This window comes from Acromyrmex echinatior, chromosome 3, assembly GCF_024713525.1.
Source record: "Acromyrmex echinatior isolate Ae372 chromosome 3, ASM2471352v2, whole genome shotgun sequence".
NCBI lineage: Eukaryota > Metazoa > Arthropoda > Insecta > Hymenoptera > Formicidae > Acromyrmex > Acromyrmex echinatior.
In genome coordinates, this window is record NC_141854.1 from 19,969,069 (window position 1) to 19,991,743 (window position 22,675).

General features: G+C 38.0%; 2 protein-coding genes and 1 long non-coding RNA gene across 5 annotated transcripts in view; 1 reads left to right on the forward strand and 2 right to left on the reverse strand.

Moving 5' to 3' along the window:
• On the forward strand, nucleotides 1-16,672 carry LOC105146253 (potassium voltage-gated channel protein Shaw). 3 transcript variants are annotated; one of them, XM_087403944.1, is made up of 6 exons: nucleotides 4-986; nucleotides 3,779-4,157; nucleotides 5,179-5,373; nucleotides 5,908-6,955; nucleotides 8,103-8,448; nucleotides 16,117-16,672. In XM_087403944.1, exons 2-5 carry the CDS (start codon nucleotides 3,831-3,833, stop codon nucleotides 8,165-8,167), a joined length of 1,635 nt encoding a protein of 544 aa, XP_087260070.1. In that variant the 5' UTR covers nucleotides 4-986; nucleotides 3,779-3,830; the 3' UTR covers nucleotides 8,168-8,448; nucleotides 16,117-16,672. The 3 variants fall into 3 exon arrangements, with proteins under 3 accessions (XP_087260071.1, XP_087260070.1, XP_011054707.1); XM_011056405.2 differs by having other exon boundaries at nucleotides 4-791; XM_087403945.1 differs by lacking the exon at nucleotides 8,103-8,448 and having other exon boundaries at nucleotides 1-791.
• LOC147910323 (uncharacterized) lies at nucleotides 14,019-14,961 on the reverse strand. Its single transcript, XR_015544383.1, has 2 exons — nucleotides 14,679-14,961; nucleotides 14,019-14,554 (listed from the first exon to the last, which is right to left on the reverse strand). It is a non-coding gene; the product is annotated as an uncharacterized LOC147910323 (long non-coding RNA).
• Nucleotides 15,859-22,675, reverse strand: part of LOC105146254 (uncharacterized) — a 12,562-nt gene continuing 5,745 nt past the window's right edge. Inside the window, exons 3-6 of the mRNA XM_011056406.2 lie at nucleotides 20,413-20,573; nucleotides 18,734-18,836; nucleotides 18,002-18,558; nucleotides 15,859-17,408 (exon numbers count right to left, since the gene is read on the reverse strand). Coding sequence (XP_011054708.1) covers nucleotides 17,190-17,408; nucleotides 18,002-18,558; nucleotides 18,734-18,836; nucleotides 20,413-20,573 — 1,040 coding nt within the window. The 3' untranslated portion in view covers nucleotides 15,859-17,189. The remainder of the gene's footprint in view (nucleotides 17,409-18,001; nucleotides 18,559-18,733; nucleotides 18,837-20,412; nucleotides 20,574-22,675) is intronic.

The window sequence follows — 22,675 nt, forward strand, 5'->3', positions numbered from 1 at the left end:
CGCATTTGTCGAATGCGAAATCCGAGAAGACGGCCGACTTGACAACTCCGAAGGTAACTTTAAGTCATCGCCTCGGTCACCAACTCGGTCGAACTCGAGGGCCACTTGGACGTGGTCTCGTCGCGACATAACGCGTACGAAACGGATGCGCGCGCTCAACCTCCGCACGCCGTCGCCGTCGCGACGCCAGCCCCCTCCTCGGCGACGACGCCGCCGCTGCCGTCCTTCGTCGGCAGAGACGACGTCGCTTTTCGTTCGCGATTTCAGTTCTGTACGCGCGACGAGCCGTAGCCGAGCCACCCTCAGGGAGGTCCTCGTCACATCCGCTTGTCGGTCGGTCACGGGGACGACGCGAATCGGCAATGATGACGGACCGTCTATGACGGCATCGAGTGACACTACGATGATGAAGACCCGACCATTCCGCCGATGATCTATTCGCGAACACGGCGACGGGGAAAACGCCCTCTGCCTTCACGGCGCGTTCCCTGCCTGACCTGACCTTTCGCTGGATACAGAAAGAGAAAGAGAGAAAGAGAGAGAGAGGGTTGAGGGTGGGAGAGAATACGAAAGGAGTCGAGCGAGAGGACTCGTGCTCGTGCGAACGCAGGACGTAGCACGCAGGACAACATAGTGCCTATTGTGCGAGACCGTCTGTCACCTACGGTATACCTTCGCGGAGCACCATCACCATCGTCGCAGCTCGGCGACATGGAGAATACGGGGAATCGGAGCAGTGCCGTCGAGATGTCGCGGAAGATCTCCGAGACATGAAGAGAGCGCGACCGAGGGTGGGTATTTTGTCAGTTCCGAAGAGGAGACATTTCAGGAGGATCTCGACGTCGAGGAGGTCAAGGGAAAGAAACTCTTGCGTGTCCGAGTGGAAACGTGTCAATCACGAGGGTATCCCTTTAGGATGCCCTTCCTTTGAAAAGGGAAGGAAACACGAACACCACGCGCCAATTCCATGAGTATTCAGAATGCGTGTAAGCTCTTAGGGACTGAGTCCTTGTGAATTATCTCATTAAACCGATAATGCGTTCATCCTGCTGCGGGTTGCGAGTTATTCTCCTGTTCGACGCGATCCGTTCACGTCATTATTGGGCGCTCATTGAACCAGTCGATTCCGTCTGACCTACTCCAGTATTTCCAACATTCGTTCAATCTGACGTCTTCTCATTGATTTCTCGGATCGCCAGTTTCTCTTTCGATCGGTCGCAGCATCGTCAACCAGTACGATCGCGAGTTCGACGATTTCACCGAGTGACCGAGTATAACCGCAAGTCGGGCGAGCGGTACTCGCGAGATCCCGCGTATCTCAACCCCGGGCGTTGGAGTATAATTCGCCGGAAGGGAAGCCGAAAACGGAGCCGCGGGTGGTAATGTCGAGCAGCGTACAGGGCGCAATATCGGCCTTTCGTGCACGCAGACTATCGATTCTCGCGCGACAAGGGGCTGGCCGACGCCGCCTGACGCCGCCACCGCCATCGTCACCGTCACCGTCGTTCCTGACGCTAATTTGTAGCTCGGACATGGACAAACGCTTCGTTAGGCTCGCCTGCGTAAGAAGGGAAAAACGCGCCCTCGGGTTCGCCTCACGGTCGATCATCCGAAATGCCGCTCTCGCTCGTGCACGTGCGAAAATACGTACGGATGACGTCACGGGAATGCACCCCGACGGCCCGACCTCGAAGATTCGATCGGATTTCGTCGTTGCTAGACGTTTCCCGCCGCGACCGCCACCGTCACCGGCTACCCGCCGGTGGTTGGCGATCAGGGTTGATTTAGAAATTGCGTCCATGCGCGTTAATTCGAGGACTCAGGCACGTCGACCTCGGCATCGCCTGATAGCGGCATGCCGGAGTCCGACGTGTATCTTTGTATCTGGCAGGTGGTTCGTTCGACGTGACGCATCCCGAGCGCGTGATTTGATAATCGGACAGCTCAACTCTCGTCAGGGACAGTCACGAGCCACATTGTTACCCTTTATAACCGTTACAACTTTGCACAGTCGGCATACAAAGCGACAGCGGGATTGAAAAACCGATACACCTGTCCCTTTGATTTCACGCGGTGCCTTCTTTATGCGGTTCTGCTTTTTTTTTACACGGTATAAAAGATTACACGGGCAGAATACGGATCACCTCGATCACGACGTTTTTTAAACTTGACTATTTCGAGTCACCGCGGAATCTAAATGTATGTGTACCAAAAAAAGAAATACGTTGCTTAAATCGAGAGAAAGGGATCCTATAATTTTAGGAGATAATATTATTAATTTCTTTCTCTATAAATAATAATTCTTTCTTTAATATAGCTCATTTTTAATAGCTTCGTTTTATAATTTAAAATATAATTTTTGGCTGTTTGTGCTATTATAAAATCTAAAAATTTGAATTTGTCCTTAATTGACAATTATTAACTAACGCGTTGTTTTTTTTAATTATGCGCTAGAGAATGATGTAAAAGTAATGTTTACTTTTCCTCTCAGATTGGATTTAGAAACGAAAACAGTTTTGTTAAACTGAAATATTATCCTTTTATTACACGTTCGGCGAGTTTATCGATGCAGAGGCGCACATAATTGGTATGCAGATGTATTGATGTCAAGGGAAGGTTACTTAAAAATGTTCTGCTCGAGAGACGTTTTACATATAAATAACGTACAAACCTAACAAAAAATAATTGGTCCGGAAATCTGATAAACGCGAACATATTTCACATGAGCGAGAAGTGATTATGACACGTGAAGTATTTAAATGTTTTAACAATTTGTAACTTAAAATTTTTTTTTTAATTCTGTTTATAACTCTTTGTGATATTTTAATCTCGTATATTTTAATCGTAACTGCGTAATTTTTTTTTTGTTTCATAACGGTAGCTTTAACATACCATGTCCCTGGCAAGAATTATTCTTCTCACAGCGCTGTATCGTGAACGCGAGATGAAAAAGTTGAATGAATACATTCCTCCCAGAGATACGGGACTTAAAGAACCGTAGCAATCCTAACGCTGGTATTTGTAAAGCATATTCCTAAACCATATGATATCGATGTATAAGGGATTTTTAATGAAATGTTAAATGTCATAATTATCGTGACAGTAATGTTAAATGTCACAATTATCATGACAGTAATGTTAAATAGAGTAGCTCTCGCATTCCGTTTTGCGTCAGTCTTTGAAACGTAGGATTTGAAGCAGCAATGACACCATTGTGACACTTTCCGTCGGCTACGCCGTATAATCCAAATGAGATTATATGGATGTCAAAGCAACCGGTCAGTAAAACCGGGGTGATATATTACGATAAAATCATTACGCGTAGAATGCTTCGCTTGATCCTTTTAGGCACTATTCGTACACATGAACGGATGTGATATTTTAACATGACGGAATAAGATCATAAATTGTACGTTTTACATTTCAATTTGAAACTGAGCTGCACGGTCGGATATGTTATTGCATAAATTCGTGTAAAATGTTAATGAATTATTTGCATTTCAATAAGAAACGAGGATTAATTTGCGCTTAATAAATAAAACTCTTTTATTGAACGATCACGTTTTTATTTTCCAAATTATATTACATGATTCACATAAGATTTAAATTAGAGATCGATCGGTTTAAAGTTAATTTTCAGTTTACAAGGGTATAAATTGTATCAACCTTGAGCTTTAGGGAGGTTAACAGGATAAAATCAATATAATCTACGCGATGGGGAAACGACGGTTTTCCATCTAATTTTAGATGACGCGACGGAAGCGCTAATTGTTTGCAGATCGCATGGGTTTCTTTAAGTCGGGGCCGGCGGTAGCAGAGCCGTGATCAAAATGAACTTGATAAACATGGACGCGGAGAACCGCGTGGTTCTGAACGTGGGCGGAATCCGGCACGAGACGTACAAGGCAACCCTGAAGAAGATCCCGGCGACGAGGCTCTCGAGACTGACCGAGGCCCTCGCCAACTATGACCCGATCCTCAATGAGTACTTCTTTGACAGACACCCGGGTGTCTTCGCCCAGGTACTCAACTACTATCGCACCGGGAAGCTGCACTACCCCACGGATGTATGCGGCCCGCTTTTCGAGGAAGAGCTTGATTTCTGGGGTCTTGACTCGAATCAGGTCGAGCCTTGCTGTTGGATGACCTATACACAGGTATATCGTGAATAACGTCTGATTGTTGTGCACGTGCCTAATCACGCCTAAGCGTGGCTGCACGCAAAATCAGCGAAACAGAAGCGTAAATTTATAATGTGATGTACAGTACGATATATATAGATGTAGAGATTAAAGTAAACAGGATACAAGGCTAAGCAGATACGTAGCTGGTAAACTTTTCCAACATATTTAACAGATTAAAATGACGAATAGAAATAGACTTATATGTAGATATAACAATTTCTTTGACTTGGAATAATATATCAAATGGAGAAGTTTGTCAGTGATTTATCATATTGTCTGAAAGTACTGTACGTCTTTTATTATCACGCTCACAAATGTGCCAGGTTTTAATGCATGATATTAACATCTTTTCACTAAAGTTTATTTTAATCTTTAGTTATTACTGTTTTCTTTTTTAATGGCAATTAATTTTAATTTATTTCTAGAATCTACTTAGTAAAAAGAATGAGACATCTTGATATATTTTATATATATGAATTAATTTCAATAGGAGGCCATAAACTTTATACTATAGGATCATTTGTTTGATAATATCTCTAAGATGAAAATGATAAATAATCAATAAAAAATATGACAAAAGATAGATAAATATTATTAAGTATTAATGAAAGAACCCATCTCTTTATATGCATTTTTTGTTTCTCATCTTAAAGTTTGAGGTAATTCGTGATCCAAAAAATAGTACATGATCTAAGAAAATACTGTTAGCAAATAGAATCTGAGAACTAGTTTGGATAGAGCGATGTGGGATAGACTCAAGTAAGTGCAACATCGGACAAATCCGCCGGTAAGGCTGATCAAAGCCGAGCAGATATCTTTATCACTCACGAAAGGAGGCACACAACGGCTCGCGTATGCTTTTCACGCGCGCTTTATCTGTCCCAAGGCAAAGCACGAAAGAAAGCACACTCGAGAAAGAGTTTCGCAGGTACGAATAACAATCGTTGTTGCATCTGTCTCTCTTCCCATCCCCTTCGCCTCGACGCCCTTGCAGCACCGGGATACGCAGGAAACGCTGACGGTCCTCGACAGGTTGGACCTCGACACCGAGAGGCCCACCGACGAGGAACTGGCCAGGAAATTCGGTTTTGAGGAAGCGTACTACGAGGGAAGTCTCACGTGGTGGCAGAAGCTCAAACCTCAGATGTGGTCACTTTTCGATGAACCTTATTCCTCCGTCGCAGCTAAGGTACGATTTGAGTTTGATATATTACCATTAGGCAAATAATTATAATACTAATTAAAATATATATAATTTGTGCGAAAAATTAAATTTTTCTTTGAAACTATAAAAATATATTTTTTGTTTATTTTTATTTTTTATAAATTTTAATTAATATATTACATTTATTATATTTATATATATCATAAAAAAGTTTCCCATAATTCTGGACTTTAATTAACATATTTTATTTTACTAATATACTTACATATCTACATTTAGAGAAAAAAAACATTTTTATTTATAAAGTTCTCGTAACTATTCACATCTTCAGTTTTAGCAATGATTATAAAATAATTGATTCAATTATATATATACACATTATATTATAATTCTATATATAAAACATCACCAATATAATTTTTTTCTTTATGAATACTTTTAATTAATAATGTTAATTTTTATTAATATATAAGTAATATATATTGTTTCTTCTTTGTATTATTAAAGTTTTCTATTATATAACATTTACAAGTTGATCGTATGTCTGGATCTTTCCAGGTAATCAGTATAGTCTCCGTTTTCTTCATCTGCGTTTCGATACTTTCATTTTGCTTGAAAACTCATCCGGACATGCGAGTGCCAGTGATCGTGAATCGTTCGGTAAAGATTAACAACGAGACGTCCTGGGTGGTAGACAAGACTCGCACCAATGCCCATGATGTCTTCTTTTACATCGAATGCGTCTGTAACGCCTGGTTTACTCTTGAGTTCTTGATACGTATTACCGCGAGCCCGAATCGTTGCGACTTCATCAAGAGCTCGGTGAACCTAATCGACATGGTCGCGACCTTGAGTTTCTACGTCGACTTGGCGCTGCAGCGATTTGCGGCCCACCTGGAGAACGCTGATATCCTCGAGTTCTTGAGCATCATACGTATAATGAGGCTGTTCAAGCTTACTCGCCACTCTTCGGGCCTGAAGATCCTGATACAAACCTTTCGCGCCTCGGCAAAGGAGCTCACGTTGCTGGTGTTCTTCCTCGTCCTCGGTATTGTCATCTTCGCTAGCCTTGTGTACTACGCGGAGCGCACCCAATACAATCCGAAGAACGACTTCAAGAGCATACCCCTTGGTTTGTGGTGGGCCCTGGTGACGATGACGACCGTCGGTTACGGGGACATGGTGCCGAAAACGTATATCGGGATGTTCGTCGGCGCGCTCTGCGCATTGGCCGGTGTCCTCACGATCGCCCTGCCGGTGCCCGTGATCGTTAGCAACTTTGCGATGTATTACAGTCACACGCAGGCGCGAGCCAAACTACCGAAGAAGAGACGCCGTGTATTACCAGTCGAACAGCCACGTGTAAGGGCACCCGGCGCGCCGCCCGGCGTGGCCGGCGGGCCTGGGACCGTCGGGCCCCCAGGCTGCGGCCAGCAAATATCGCACTTGCAGTCCACCGGGGGCACGGTTACCACTGGGCCCCACGGCCTCGGCATGGGCCAAACGCCCGGCGTCGGATGCACTGGCGGCGGCCAAGGACCGCAGAATCGGAGAATGAACGCCATTAAGACGAATCATCCCAAGGATCCGTTCGCCACGAAAACAGGTAACTCGAAGGCGTTCAGTCATTCGTCTGTTTTGCACGATTCGTGAGCTCGACTTTTACTTAACTCATTAGTCTACGTGATACGCGTAATAATGGGGAGGTACATGGTACAAAAGAATTAAAATATACGTATATGTTGTAATTGGAATATAATTTAAACTGCAGCTCTTGAGAATTCTCTTTTTATATTTTTTAATCACTTACAGTTAATCTGAACAATAATATAACAAGTTAAACTGTGAAAAATTAATTCGATAAACAACTGAATTCGGATCACGCACGTTTATAGATCATCGTATTCGTTTGTACCGAGTTTTATACCTTACCCTTATTCACGAAAGACCAAATCACGCGATGAATTTCACTTGAACTTTTAGATAACTTATCTGAAAATTGCTGAAGGCAAAATTAATCCTACTGATTGTTTTAAAATTTGTATCAATAGTTATTCGTATGGATTGGAATGGATGCGAGTGAAATGACAAAAATAACTCATCATAGAAAATTAACGTAAATTATAATTTATGAAATTCTAATTGCAAATGAAATCTGATTGCATTCGTTTTTCACTTATATCTAGATAATCTCTTGTATATACAGTGACGAGTTTAAATTTCGCGTGTTTAATAAATGCTTATGCCATGACACACATAAAACGAATTATTGCAGTAGAACGCGAATAGAGTTATACTTGCATATATAATACATTTAGTATAATTAACATACGAGCAAATACACATACGAGCAAGTATAAAACAAAGCGCGAGATTCAGGTATTAAATATCAGTTTACTTCTTTAATGTGCTCTACTTAATTTCCATTTTATAAATTTCCACTTTATAAAAATCATAAGCAGAATTCAGAACAAAGTCTCGCAAACGCGCAATGGTAATATTTGCGATAAATATCATTTATGTAAGAAAGAAATCTCAATATTTTTAAAAATGTGTAACGATGTGCAAATGAAAAAGAATTATTGGTATAAATGATACGGGGTCGTTTTGAGTCGCGAAATGCGACGGCAAAAAAAAACGGCAAACTCGACAGAACTAGCCGAGGTCGCGATTTCGTGATTTTCAAGCGTCGATCGAACCGGCCAATCTCTAGTGTCTCTTTTTCTTTTTTTTTCTCCTATGGTGGGTTGCAGAGGAAGACCGGAGGAATTGTAACCTACGAACCAACGGGACCAAGAGAGCCGGAGGTTTGGATTAACCATTTGCGGTCGTAGCGTGCTCAGACATGGGTATCTCTCACAACTGGTCGGAATTATTTTGGAGCGAACGACGCGGCGTGTATACACCTATAATCAAAGATTGTCCTGTAAAATCCCGTAAATTCCATTAGGCATGCTTTGGCAAGGGAAAAAAGAAAAATGTAAAAACGATACCTCGCTGCATCGAAGCATCACGGCTTCCGTTGCCCATTTTCAACGGCTAGGCAAAAAATAAACACTGCCGGCGAAGCGTGGCGGCTGAGACCCGACAACCGAAACGGTAAAAAAAATTTTTGCGGCGGCTGTCACCAGATATACGACCGCAAAGGGTATATCTATTATTTATCTGGAATGTAGAATTAATAGAAACGGTAGAGAAACACTTCCGAAGCTCTGCACCCCTAAGAGAAGGGATTATAAAAACCCATCCGAGGACATCCCATCCTCGACGGTTATAATCGTTTTAATTTTAATTCTACATTTCAAATATTATTATATATATATCGTCGGGACGAAGAGGTGAATACGAGAGGAATCTCTCGGTTATACCACGAGCCATCTATTGATCTAAATAAGCAAATTGTGTAGAAAGTCAAGGAGAACTTGTGTAGCAAATAGAGAACTTTCCTCCTTCCTTCGCTTCATAATTTATATTTTTTAATATTCATAAAAGAGATAATACATTTCATTAATAGCAAATAAATGAATCAATGTATTGACACTATATATCGTTCATAATCGAAGAATTTTCTCAAGGAATCTATTATTCTATATAGATTATTTTTCCCTTTATGCTTGATATATAGTGAACGCTATAATTTATATTTTCTGCTAGAGAAATTTTGTATTTTTATAATTTATTATTCCATCTGCTTTCCTCTTAAATATTTACTACAAAAATGACCGTAATCTCTTTTCGAGTGTTTCTTAACTGAATAATATTCGCGTTAATTATAAGTAATTTCTGCTAAATATTATTACGAGTACCAGTTAGGCGGATTTTTATATAGAGAGACGCAAGAATGTCTTCAATATATTTATTCCTATTTGCTTTTTCTCTTCTTCCTTTCTCAAATTTTTATCTTTAATTTCATCTCGTTCCGAGTATAGCGATTAATACGCAAATGTAAAACGAAAATATCCCACAAGAGTGCAGCCGAATGTCTTATACCGTCCACCAGACCACCGTGTTTGTGACTCACGTAAACATCGCATCACCCATTGCTTCTAAATTTAAGATAGTTGGTGATCTAAGATACATTGTGGCAAAGGATATGCTGCGCACAGTAGAAACGGGGACGTAAACTTTATTACCTTCGAAGCTATATACGTTTCCATTGTCGATATCATCACTCGGTCTATACACATTACCTCGATTAAAAGAAAAAATCGATTACTCATCGTGGAAGAACCTCGTTCTATCTTCCAGCGATCGTCTATATCGCGCGCCTACATTATTTCTATCGTTAGCGCCATTCTCGTGGAAACTCGTGTAAACGGTAAATCGAATAAACGACAGTGGAAATTGCATCCCTGCATTGCAGCTCGTTTTATATAGCAAAAGAGATACCGATAAATGCACCGTATCTTTTGGTACACCACCATCATAGATTTTCACACCCGTGAACGTACGACTGTTGTTCACTGCACGTTTAGCATCGGCTGTGTTTTGCCCGATCCTATGATCCGCGTTCTCATCGCATATTTAGCGATAACTGTGGCTATCTAATTCCCATCAATGTCGATTAATTTTTGACATTGTACATAGACTTTATATCGGACAAAATTTCGAATCACGCAGCCACGTTCGGTAATGAACGCGACGCTAAATGAGTGGTGAAAATGTGGACACAATGGACACGTCGTTATTGACATGAGAATCTCGATACGAATCGGACGGCCACTTTTGGTGGTAAATGCGGTGAGGGTGCGGACCTATGATCACTTTTGCGCACCGTGAATATCGCCGGGACCAATCCATGAGCTCCTCCCTCCCCAGTATTCGAGATATCGTTTGTAATATCAGTGGAAAAGAACAACTCCCTGTTCTTGTCCCTCGCGCGCGGAATTATAGTCACAGCTCCTCTAATAGCAGCGAAGGAAGAGCGTTGTCTTTCCGCGTTATACATATATCTGTTGTGCCTGGGAACAGGGGGTAGAAAGAAGTGCAGGAAGGGACGACAAAAGCATATCATATAGGCACACGTGCGATCGAGTCTACGGATCTCGTGAACAGTCGGCGGACGCTCTACAGACAATCGTCATTTCCCCGACAGAATTAATCGTGTAGTTAACGCGTTTCCGTTTTCTTTTCTCTCTCTTTTCTTTTTTTGAATAACTCAAAATGAGACAGCCGTTCTCTTTTGGACCAAAATTCCGAATCGGTTGATTACATCTCACAAATTCAATAACGACCATATCTAAACATTCGTATTGTCGTCTTTTATTTCATTTGATTCATGGCACATCTCGACATAATATAAAAATCGTTATCGATACTAGCATACATATTGAAACGAAAAAAAAGTCTTTTAAGAGACTTTAGAGCTGTTGGATTCATATTCTTCGTGGGTTGTAAATTTAATTAAACCATAAGCATGTTGGTTTACTCGAATAATATTAAATAATACAATAATACCACAATTATCTCTCTCCACATAGAATAACATAGCTGTATTATTGGCATATGTTACAATTCTGATATTTTACTACGCACAATCGTAACGTTGCTTTTATATACTGGAATGCATATACATTTACTTTTGTAATTAAGTTATGTACGGCGCTACCAAACGCATTCGTAGATCGCAGTACTTGACTCTTACTTATAATTATTATTTTCTATTTTGGTGACTAAACATTTCGGAGCTTTTCCTTGTCATCGTATTTTTTGGCTTCGCGAATCTTATCCCTTAATATTTATCTGCTTAAAATGCAATGATGACATTAGTTGATAAGATAATTTTTTTAATTCAGAAATGCACGCATAAATTTCTACGCGTGTCATTTTACAATAAATATATTACTGCCCGATATATGCATTTGCATGTAATTTTTAGTTTCTTAAGCTACATACTAAATCCGTTTATAGTAGAAAGATTGATGTGTTGTTGAAGGAAGAAATTAATCAGATGACGCGAAATAAATGATCCGTCGCGTAAAATAATTCAATTGCATTCACAGAAACTATGTATACAGTCGTATGTTATTATAAAAAGAAAATATATTTAGACTTTTAGACGGATGATAAAAATTATTCATATTATTAGAAAAGTGAATACTACGACGGATATGGAAATTGAATGAATAATAAATTCATCGTGCAAATTAGGTTAATATGAAAACTTGGCAGCAAATTAACATTTAAATAGTTTCGCGGAGATCAAGTTGATACAGATATTTAATTAAACTATGAGAACTCTTAAACACTTTATAGATCTCCACGCAAATAGAAAATTTATTTTTCTTGCACACAGACATGATCGGTTGAGTAATAACATTTACATAGAAAACGTTACATGAAGCTTTACTCAATGTTTTCTCAATTTTTTCTCAGTATTTGAATTCTAAATATGCCAGTTTGGAATATAATAATTTGATATATCTTGAATATAAACATGAATATTTTTTAAATTGTAAAAGAGAAAGCATACTTTCAAATTTAATGAGCCAGTCAAATTTCATGTTTTTTTAAAGCGGCTCAATTATTATCCGATACCTGATGTTTAATCCTTTTTAGCTAATTCAATTGTTTAATCATTATAAAAGAAACGCACACGAATACACATCACGAGTAAACCTTCATTTTTCGCATAAAATAAAATATAAAAATCGGAAAGAAGTTTCCGATATTCTAAACCGTAACGGAAATATTTGCGCGTTACACTTTTTGCGAAATCTACGTAGTATTCTTATGTCACTCCCGTTGGTCACGCCTAATAAGGAGTATGAATAATTTGTTGATAGAAGACCGTTTTCTATATTTACCCTCATTTATGTGCGGTGCTATCGGCTTGAGTTTGCTCGCTGCTCACAATTGCCCCGATTCTTTGTGCCTTAAAGACTGGATTTCCTATCCAGGGTTGCGCCGACCATGCATTGGCTGTGTTACGTCTTTACCACTTTAATCATTAGGGACTATACACGGTCTATGCTGTGGTCATGCTGTCCACGCAGTTGCTATGTTGAACAACTCTGAAGAAGATGTACAGGAAACTTAATACGTAACTTGTGTAGTCCTCGACACAATTGACAATTTGTCAATAAACAAGTCCAAATACCATCAGATTGCTACATCTTATTGTAGTATCAATTTTTACTGTTTTCAAATCGGATTTTTTAAACGCGTGTTTTTTTTTTACCTCTTTATTCAAATTCGAAAGATATGTCTGAACATACTTGTATTTATTTAAAAAATTAAATAAATCTCGAAACTTATAGATGCTATAATTTTGAAAGTATTTAAATTAGCGTCTAGAGAGTGTAGAATATCTTGCGTGGTGTCATTTATTTCATCACTTTGTGCCTATCTAAAATGTTACGTATACACGTAAAAGCGATAGAATGGTATACATTCAGAACGTGTATCTCAAGAATCATGTTTGAAACGAGAAGCAATAGAACGATGTAAGTGCAATCCACGTGTAAATTGAGACAGGTGCAAATGGGTGTTTGCATATTATTTAAATGGAAATAACACGCCTGCAATTTCCTGTGACATACAGAGCACCGCGGGTACAGAGCCCCCCGTTATGCAGCCCTGTAAATGGAAGCCAGTCATAATTCGACCCTGACTAGACTATATATTCCGTATCGGCGATACGAGTACGTCCACGCACACATACGTTATATTTCACGGAAATGCTCGCATGCATGTTGCAATATTCAACAATGTTGACTCGAAATAAGAGAGCGGGAATAAACGCGCACGACTTGCGTTAGGTCGATGCCGAAGACTCCAAATGTCTTCTTTCCTTCGCGGTCCTTCCGATCGGGGGGAGACATTTGGATTCAAGTACATTGTACCTACATTTGCGGGAACTCTATTCCGAGTCGTACTGTAACGTTCGGCTGATACTTTCGGCTCTCTTCCGTGATAAATGTCTCGAACCAATAAGTCCAACGTGATGTTTGTAAATTGTCCGATGCAGCAATTTGTGCCGAATTTTTTGCGAGAATATATTCAAAAGGGAAAGCATTACCATTCGATCCAAAGTGCGATCTTCGTTTTACTTGCATTCAGAGAAAAACGTAGTGATAGCAACTATAATAGGCTTTTTACGATAAGCCACTATTGCAAGCTTAAGTCTGTTAAGAAATTGACCAATCATAATCTAATGTGAAAAGAATAATCGACTGATTGGTCAATTTCTTACGGCTTAAGACTTAAGCTTACGTAATAGGTTATTATAAAAAAAGTCCATAAAGGTGAAGATTATACAAGTTTTCTACGCAGACTTAATGTGCATAGAAGTTGAATAAACAACTTCATAGTTACAATAACTACGTACACTAATTCTACGTATAAAAAAACTTGGGTAACTGTCACTTCTATAGCTACTACCACTATATCTTTTTTTGAATACGAATGAATAATAGAGCTGAAAGTTAAGGTGAAGTCGAGTGAAATAGAATATAGAGTAATGCGAATGACGTGTCTCTCTCTCTCTCTCTCTCTCTCTCTCTCTCTCTCTCTTTCTCTCTCTCTTCTTCGATAAACGATAATCGCTCGTAGAATCATCGATCAATTTACGAATTACAATCGTTTCCCCTACCTTAAATGACCCAGTAAAACGACCAGAAATGGGCGAGGGGAAGGGGGAAGGAGAAAAAAAGAAAATGCATATCGGCGGCGGGTACAATGAGCACGCACGCACAACAGTTTTTAAGGGGAAAAAGCGAGTGTGTACAGATTCCATGTGTATGTGCGATCCACACACATTTGTTGCTCTGATGCTGCATCATTGGTAGCGACGTCTTATGGTACCTACTCATTTCGTGACGGCCAGTAACGTTAGCATAATTTACAGTAATGTACATTTGCCGCTTGCGGTTTAACCATCGCGTTCGCTCCTTGCTTTTAGTTACGCAGGATTGCCGGATAGTCAAGACTTTTTCTTTTTCTTTTTTTTTTTTTTTCTTCGCGAAAATGTTCCGATTCTTCCTGACGCATGTACCCTCGACACCCTCGCTTTCAACATCGAGCGTCCCACTTTAAAGCCTGGCTTAAGCGGGTATACGATAACGCGATGTGCTAACGCCACGGCTAATCGAAATTGATTAATGATTATTGATTATCCATTTGCTGACTCGTTACAAACGCGTTAAATTTATTCTCGCTACGTGTTTACTCGCGTGCTGTTACTTTCCATTTAACGTTACGTATTCTGTGCCAATTTGACCCAGAATGAAAGACCCGATTTTCTTCGCTACTATTAAATTCAGGATCCACCGTTTGCGATCCGAAAAGAAAAATCTGGCAATCCTGATCGCCTTTGGGGTTCTCGTTACCTTTCTGCGTTTTCCTTTAAGCGTTTTCCGTTTGATTTCGCTGCTGTTCAGAATCAAGGGTAAAAATCCGGTTTTGTAATACCAGGTTTTCTAATACGTAGAATTCGGTTAATTGATAACGGGATGTGCAGGTTACGCGGATACAAGTTTTATACGGAGGTACAAGTTATATCCGGACATCCGAACTTTCGGATATCAATCGGATATTAATAATTCCAGATAATCGTATAGAAGTTTCATATATCCCAACGGATATACTTCGGATATGTGACAACTTCTCGGATTCTTTGATAACTCTCGATACAAGCATGTAAGGATAAACAAAAAAAACAAAAAAAATCTCGTCGAAAGAGATTTTCATGTTATACGTAAATAAATTTTTTAAACTTCGGAAAAAACTTATCGGAGATTACCGACATCCGAACATCCGAATCTCTCGTCAAATTCACCATCGCGAAACAGACTTGAATCTTTTATCGGATATTCCACAAAATATCTCGAGATTCGATATCGTACTGTCAAATATCATTTGCTTGAGTCTCACGTTACCTGTGCATACCGTAAGCGCCATGAATTGTACATTGCTCCGTTGTATCGCTCGACGATGTAAATACAACGACGAACGTCCGACAGTTCTTCAAGAACACGTAGCTCAATCGGATACAGTGGGGTATTTAATCATTTTGAAGACAACCGACCGTTAATTTTTTGTTACAAAATTATTGTTGGACATTTTTGTTGGGCATTTCAACTGATACATCATTTATAGGCTTTCTGCGATAAGCTATTGGCTGCATTTAACAGAAAAAGCAGCTTTGCAACTTTGTTGTAAAATTCTTGAATATGATTGATTTATATTACTCAGATCCAGTGAGAAACTCTAAAGGCAAGATTAATCATATTAAAGAATTTTATAACAGTTGCAAAACTATTTTTTTCTACTGACAGCAGCTGTAATATTACCTAAGCTGTAAGACTTAAGTAAAAAATTGATTAATCATGGTCGATTATTGTTCTCACATGTGACTGTGATTAGTCAATTTTTTATAGCTTAAAGTTTAAGTAATGCATGGTTTATTGTAGAAAGCCTATTATATATGACGCGTTTTACATATAGCAGCTGTGAAATAAAAATTGGTATACCGTTTCAATAAAAAAAAAAAAAGTAGAAATAAACCCCTTTTTTACGTCGTGTATTATTATTTATTTAAACTTAACTTCTGTATAGATTTACTCGAAATATATGGCCTCAGCACTTCGCGAGTTAAATGCCCCACGGATATCCAAAAAATTATAGAGTATTATAGGACAAAAACATGTGCCCCCGCACTAAGTGACCGTATACAATGACACACATAATCACGTACATATTTGCATACACGTTCGTCGCGACCACCGCCCTCTCTTATGCTACTTAACAGTCCTTTTGACTTCGTAGGTAGATACGTATGATTTCGAATTATACGACAGCGACGTCGCCGACGACGACATCGAAGTAACCGCTGCAGTTCACCACTGTCGTCGAATTGTCTTCATTATATTACCGCTAATTTTCTTATCGTTATCATTATGAATTACGAATTATAATTATTATACACGACGTATATATATATAGATATATGCGAAATAGCTTGTATAAAAGGAAGACTAACGCGATCTTGACTTCTTCGGAGGCAAGATGACGAGCACACGTTTCTTCTAGAAGAGCAATTCGAGGTGATGTTGTCATCGTCGACATTATTATTGTATTAACGACATTATAATTTATTCTTGTAACGTCATTATTGTTATCGCTAACGATTGCCGTGATTGTCGTCGGCGCCTTCCGCAGCGGAAGCTACCATCGTACATACATTATATATAAATAATCGTTCTACCGCTAATCTCGCGTTTGGGGAAATCTCGACGTGAGAAATCGGTGCCCCGTGATTAATACACTGCGTATTGTAGCCGATGATCGTGACGGGTAATCGAATAAGAGAAAAAAAAAAGAAGCGGGACACAAAGGCGAATTATATGTATATATATATATATATATATATATATATATATGTATATGTATATATATATATGTATATATATATATATACATATATCACTATATCGAGAGTTGTGCGCTGCGTTTACGATTTAAGCTAGTTCATTTGTAAATAAAAACTATTTGACTCTTTGATTTTTTTGCGGTATTAATTATACAACACAATACTTCAATCTCAATCCCATAATTCCCGTCCCGTAATCTCACGTCCATTAGTCTAAGCCGAATGAACAAAATCCCCCGCAAGCGAAATCTTCTTTATTTCGTTCGAAAATATTTCCTATATTTACGCCTGCTAAAGCGACAACGACGTCGCTTGACAATGCTACAGAAACAGTGTTGCAGACAGTACAGATGCAGTCGATGACGCTTCCTTCTTCTGTTCGACAGTTGTCTCCGCATTTATAGGTCGTCCAGCGTTCTGCTTTACGTTTTATGCGCCTTGCATAAGAAGAGTGAGATAATTATAACGCTCAAGCTACACAAGCTAACTGTTGGTACGTGAGGCACATGCCGGCATTGTCTTCCAATGTGCCGTCCATGTTGATACCCGGACCAAACGCTACCCTTATACGAAAGGGAGTAGTCCAAGTCTCGACTCGGCAATTGCCTTCTGTGTCGAGTTCGTTTCGGCCGCACAGTGAACTGCCGCAACGCTCCAAATTACAGATACCTGCCATGTTGTTTCCCGGCTAAAACAGACATTTGCTGAACTATTAAACGAGATATCGCTTCCATTTTCTTACAAAGTGTGCCAAAGTTACTGTAATTAATTCTTCGTACACACGACGATATTCCGATTTATTAAATACGACGTTATTCGTGACCTGGCTTGATTTTCGTCACTTTTATAAGTATACAGAAATTATTAAATAATTCTTACATACTTTAACGTCTTTAAAAAGTATTCATAAAATTGTATATTAAAAAAAGAAAAGAAAAAATAAAGACCATTATTTAGTGAAATGTTCCCATATTTTAAAGAGAAGGAATCGTCGCAGAACATCAATCGCGTGTGTTAGGGTTAATCCTCTTATACTAAAAATTCCAGTTTCCAAATTATCACATAAGTCCAAATTTTTGGAGTAATAAATTTGAAGTAGTACAAGTTGACATTTATAAATACAATTCGTATGCATTACTAGGTATTACTAGACTTTTTTTACATAATAATTACTTAGATAGCACATATTTAAAATCGAAACATAAAATGTTTTAGGACTCAATTTTGGACATACGTGCTATTTGAGTATAATAAAGAAAATATTTATTAAACATAACGTACTGTAATAAATTCCTCGAAATCGCAAGGAATAAGTATCCTGTCTCTGCACCGTCTTCCAAAAAAAGGTACCGAATTCATGTTGGAGATAAAAGCCATTTCCTGTTCAGATAATCCTGCTCCGGATCCCTCGACAATGTCCATACCGGAACCGTTTACAGAAGTGACGTTTGGATCGACAGCTGTAGAGGCATTTCCGCTGTTTGCAGCGATCATTGCGGGAATTGTGTTATTGGTCGTATTGGACATATCTTGAGATCTATTAGGACCTATCCGAAAAGAGTCTCGCGTGCAAGGTTGATAAGAGATACCGCACATGTCTCTTTCCTGACGTACGCATAATAGGTAATCGTGTTCGGCGAGATATCTGCCGTTCGGGAGATAATTAAATGTCCTTAGCGTGCCGTTGGGCGAGCGAAAGTATTGGAGACATCCAACTGGTGCACGTTGCTCGAAACCCAGCTGCATCACCCGCATCTCCCACATTCGTGACTGCAGTCCGCTTGGCAGCCGGAAGTTTAAAGTGATTGGTTCGTTGCCTTCGCCCACGTCCACGTACACTGTGTCGAGATATAAAGCAGTCTGTGCTATTTAAATTGCTCGAAAAACGTATACGTGCGCGTGATGTCTCGCGCGTGCAGAGAAATCGAATTTTAACACTATTAGATTCGTGGTACTACAAAAGCTGTAATTATAAAGATTGTGTAAGAAATTGTTGAAACAAGCAGCACTCACCATGTTGTCCGCTGTTCCATCCGCATAGTTCGAAAGATGTCTTGTTACTGTTAATTACCATGACATCTCCATCGCACACGCCAGTCAAAGCGTTTGGCTGACCCTAAAACAAATTTTACTTCTACATATATTACGTACACGAAAAGAACGATTTATCTGAAGTATCTAAAATTTAATTAAATTCAAATCTGAAAATAATTTTGTTAAACTGTCAAAATAATTATGATAAAATAAAAAAATATATATCACGACAAATAATACCGATGTGCGCTAACACAGGATGAGTGTAAATTATTAGGTGTTGGAATTAATTCGTAGCGTTTTTTAATGAAAGAATGTTATTTATTTCACATGAGCATTAAAAAATACATTAATGAAAGTACTTCCCATCACTTGTAAAACGCTACGAATTAATTCCAACACCTAATAACAAAACCATTTATTAGAGAAGTGAATATACATATACATTTCAACCCTCGGTTTGGATCATCTTCAGTACAATAAACTTAAAACGTTGAAAACGCAAACAAAATAAAAATTGCAAATTATTCGGAAAAAATGCAATGAAAAGAGAATGCTCTAATGCGAGTCAATCTATTGGATGTCATAAACTAGTCAAAACTTGGTCATCAAATTGTCAATTGATGAAGTTAAACAAGTTATGCATAAGCAATCATATTATTATTAAATTTTTCGAATAACAAATAGAAAAATGAGATTTTTCACAGAGATACTGATGATTCGAGCGATAGACACACAATGATAGATTTAATCTAGTTTTGTGTGTGTGTGTGTGTGTGTATGTGAACCTATTTCTTTTATTATTTTGCAAAATAATTATGTAGGACTTTCATAATAAACAATGTTGCAAAAAGTTTTGACATTCTAGCAACTCTCTTGAGCGCATATAATTTTGATGGTGTGACAAAATTATATTTTTAGATATGTATCTAGCTAAATTTTTAGGTGCTTTAACAAAACTATTCTTTAATTTAATTTTCTTTCCATGTACCTTTTCTGTTTTTGCGATTACTTCATATATACACATCGTTAACTCAAACGAATTACGTGTGTGTTTTATTTGTATTAAATGCGACATATTCCAAATATGCTGATATAATTTCGCCATTTATGTAAAAATAATGTCTACCGTCGTCAAAAATGATGATAAATAACATTAGCTTGTCACCTGAAATTGTGTAACATAAGAAGTAATACGCAATTTTTCTTCATGATTATTTTATTCTTATGTATTTTGTCTTTTCCTCTTTTCTTTCTCTTCTTTCTTTTCCTCGTTTACTCATTCTTTCAAATTTATTTATAATAAAGTTAAACTATAATATCTATCCAGGTAGCATAATGTTCAAAATCGGAATATAAAATATCTTAAAGATGTCTTATGTTTTAATTTTAAACATTGTGCCGTCTGGGTGAAAAACAGCACTGACGAAGATTTTCAAATGTTGTTAATATTGAACAGTATATAGAAAGAAATGTTGGCGTAGTTGTTTGAAAAAAAAATTATACATTCTTCGCACGTGTTAATATCGACATTATCTTGACAACTCGTGGAATATTAGATGTACTAAACAGCACTCCGGGGAATCGACAGTTGCTAGTTGCAACTAGCCTATTCCTAGTAGATAACACTATAATAATAAGACATTCCTGAGACTTACAATGTTGAAATGGACGAAGTCGATCCTCAACTGGCTGACCTCCGTATCGATCTTTCGTACAAGCACTGAACAGTTCATAGGCCGGTCGATGAGGTTGGGAAAACCAGGACTGGTCACGTAGGTCAGATTATTCTGTACCTCATTGTCGCAGCTTGCCGTGACTGTAAACCATATTAATTACTGACACAGTTAATAAAATACTTGTACCGACCGTAGGACGTTTACGTTTCGTATACACTTCGGAATATTTAATTGGAGTAAGAATATGAAGGCCTCGCGCACAATTCCGTAGAATTTTACTTCCAAATTTAAGCTGATTCAAACAAGCTGACCAAATGCGAAGTAATAGCGTTCATCACTAAACTCGTTAAATTAATATTAGCGACGCTTGATAAAAGATTACATTGATGAACGAATAATGAATTGCCTCGCATTTAAAGCTCAGACTACTAATGCTCGAACGTTTAAAGCTCAAGCTAATAATGCGCTTTTAGCCTTCTAAAGTTAAGTGGGAAATCAGACACCTGAGTTCTATAGTGGCTTTTCTAAGGAATATTCAGTACAAACTTTTATACTTCATTTCCTTCCCCTACTATTACACTTTAAATAGCTCTTTTCCGCAACGTCTTTCCAAAATTCATTAATTTTTCACGTAGATTGATTTACATGAGGAAAAACACGGATGTACAAATGCGAAAAATTATAATATACAGTCATTATTAATTAATTAAGAATAACCCGTTAGGTTTTCGCCGAAATTTCCTATTTGAAATTCACGTCCATGTGGACGGATTAAATGCGAATGCCAGACAGTCTAACATTTTCGTGAAGTATCCATTATGGGCGTCGCCTATGCGAACAGCCTCCGGCTTCGATAACGAGTTCTCATTCAGGCATTCAGTGACCGTTTTAGAATCGCTATTCAACACCCGCCGGCTAGAAGAAATCCGCTGCCTTCGCACATAGATCTTACTTCCTCTGGTGGTTCCAAGGAAACAACTCGGTGGACAATATAAAAAATGTATGAGCGGCTGATGTCGCGTTGCAGGAAGTGTGCATTCAATGATTCAACGAAAAAAGTACAAAAAAACAAAAAGTAGACAAGATAGGTAACCTTTTGATCTGAAGCTTGCGAACCATATACACATCGTATATAGTATGTGTTGTGTATGCAAATTAATATATACATACGTATGCACATATATAACATAGAATCTTACTTGGATAAATACGATATCTCAGAATCTCTGATCTTATATTCTTAATTCTAATAGCGGATTCTTTAATAAATTTGCAACTAATTTTCTTTCATTTTTGTGTTACAATTTTTAAGAAGATTTTGACTGTATACAATATCAGCTAAAAAAATCAGCTAAAAAAAATCAGTATCAGTTAAAAAATTTTTATCATCAATACACAACATTGAAGTCAATTTCAAAAAATAAAACAACAAATTGGCTTATCAGGGCTTTAAGCAGTAATGCGAAAATCCTGATCGAAATAATCATATTTGCTGCAGTAAATAACTTTTAAATGCAAGTGGACCAAATAAAATTTTTTAATATTTTTAATATTTATTATAGTTTTATTATATATAGTATATATAAAAAAAATTTGATTTAATTTATAACGCTACAATCTTCGCTATGATCTTATCGAATTGCAAATAAGTACTACAAAATATTCTTTTATACAAGAATCAAAACAAACAAAAAAATTAAATAACCAATAAGATAATTGTGCTTAAATTGTACATAAATAAACATAATAATACAATTTATGAAACAATATAATATATATTATAGGCTCATATATGTAATAACACAAACGATAGAAATCAATGTTTTAAACGGTTTAGCTGGATTTTAAATTATATTATGATTATATGTGTGAATTATAAATATACTACGTATGTAGTTCTTTGGAATGCGCGCCGAAATGATTTTTCGATCTTGAAACGCTAACTTTATTAAACTACTTCAGTAATATCATGAGTTAAATTGAGCAATATAACAATTTGATGCTTTTTTGCACCTTTGAACGATCTTAATGTTGAGTGTCATATTAAAATCTATAAATAATTAATTCTTATTGTGAAAAATATTACCTCGAACCCGGAGTCGAACCCGGATCTCTCGCTTTCTGAGCGAGCCGGTTTAAGTCTTTAGATCACCGAGGCAACAATTTATGAAATTTTTTTTTATATTTTTAGCTTTAATATGTAATACATACATCCTTAATTTAAAATACATTTTTAATATAA

Coding starts and splice junctions, on each gene's coding strand:
- LOC105146253 (XM_087403944.1), top strand. CDS start 3,831: ATGAACTTGATAAACATGGACGCGGAGAACCGCGTGGTTCTGAACGTG. Junction 5,374..5,907: donor ATTCCTCCGTCGCAGCTAAG/GTACGATTTGAG, acceptor GGATCTTTCCAG/GTAATCAGTATAGTCTCCGT. Junction 6,956..8,102: donor TCCGTTCGCCACGAAAACAG/GTAACTCGAAGG, acceptor GGTGGGTTGCAG/AGGAAGACCGGAGGAATTGT.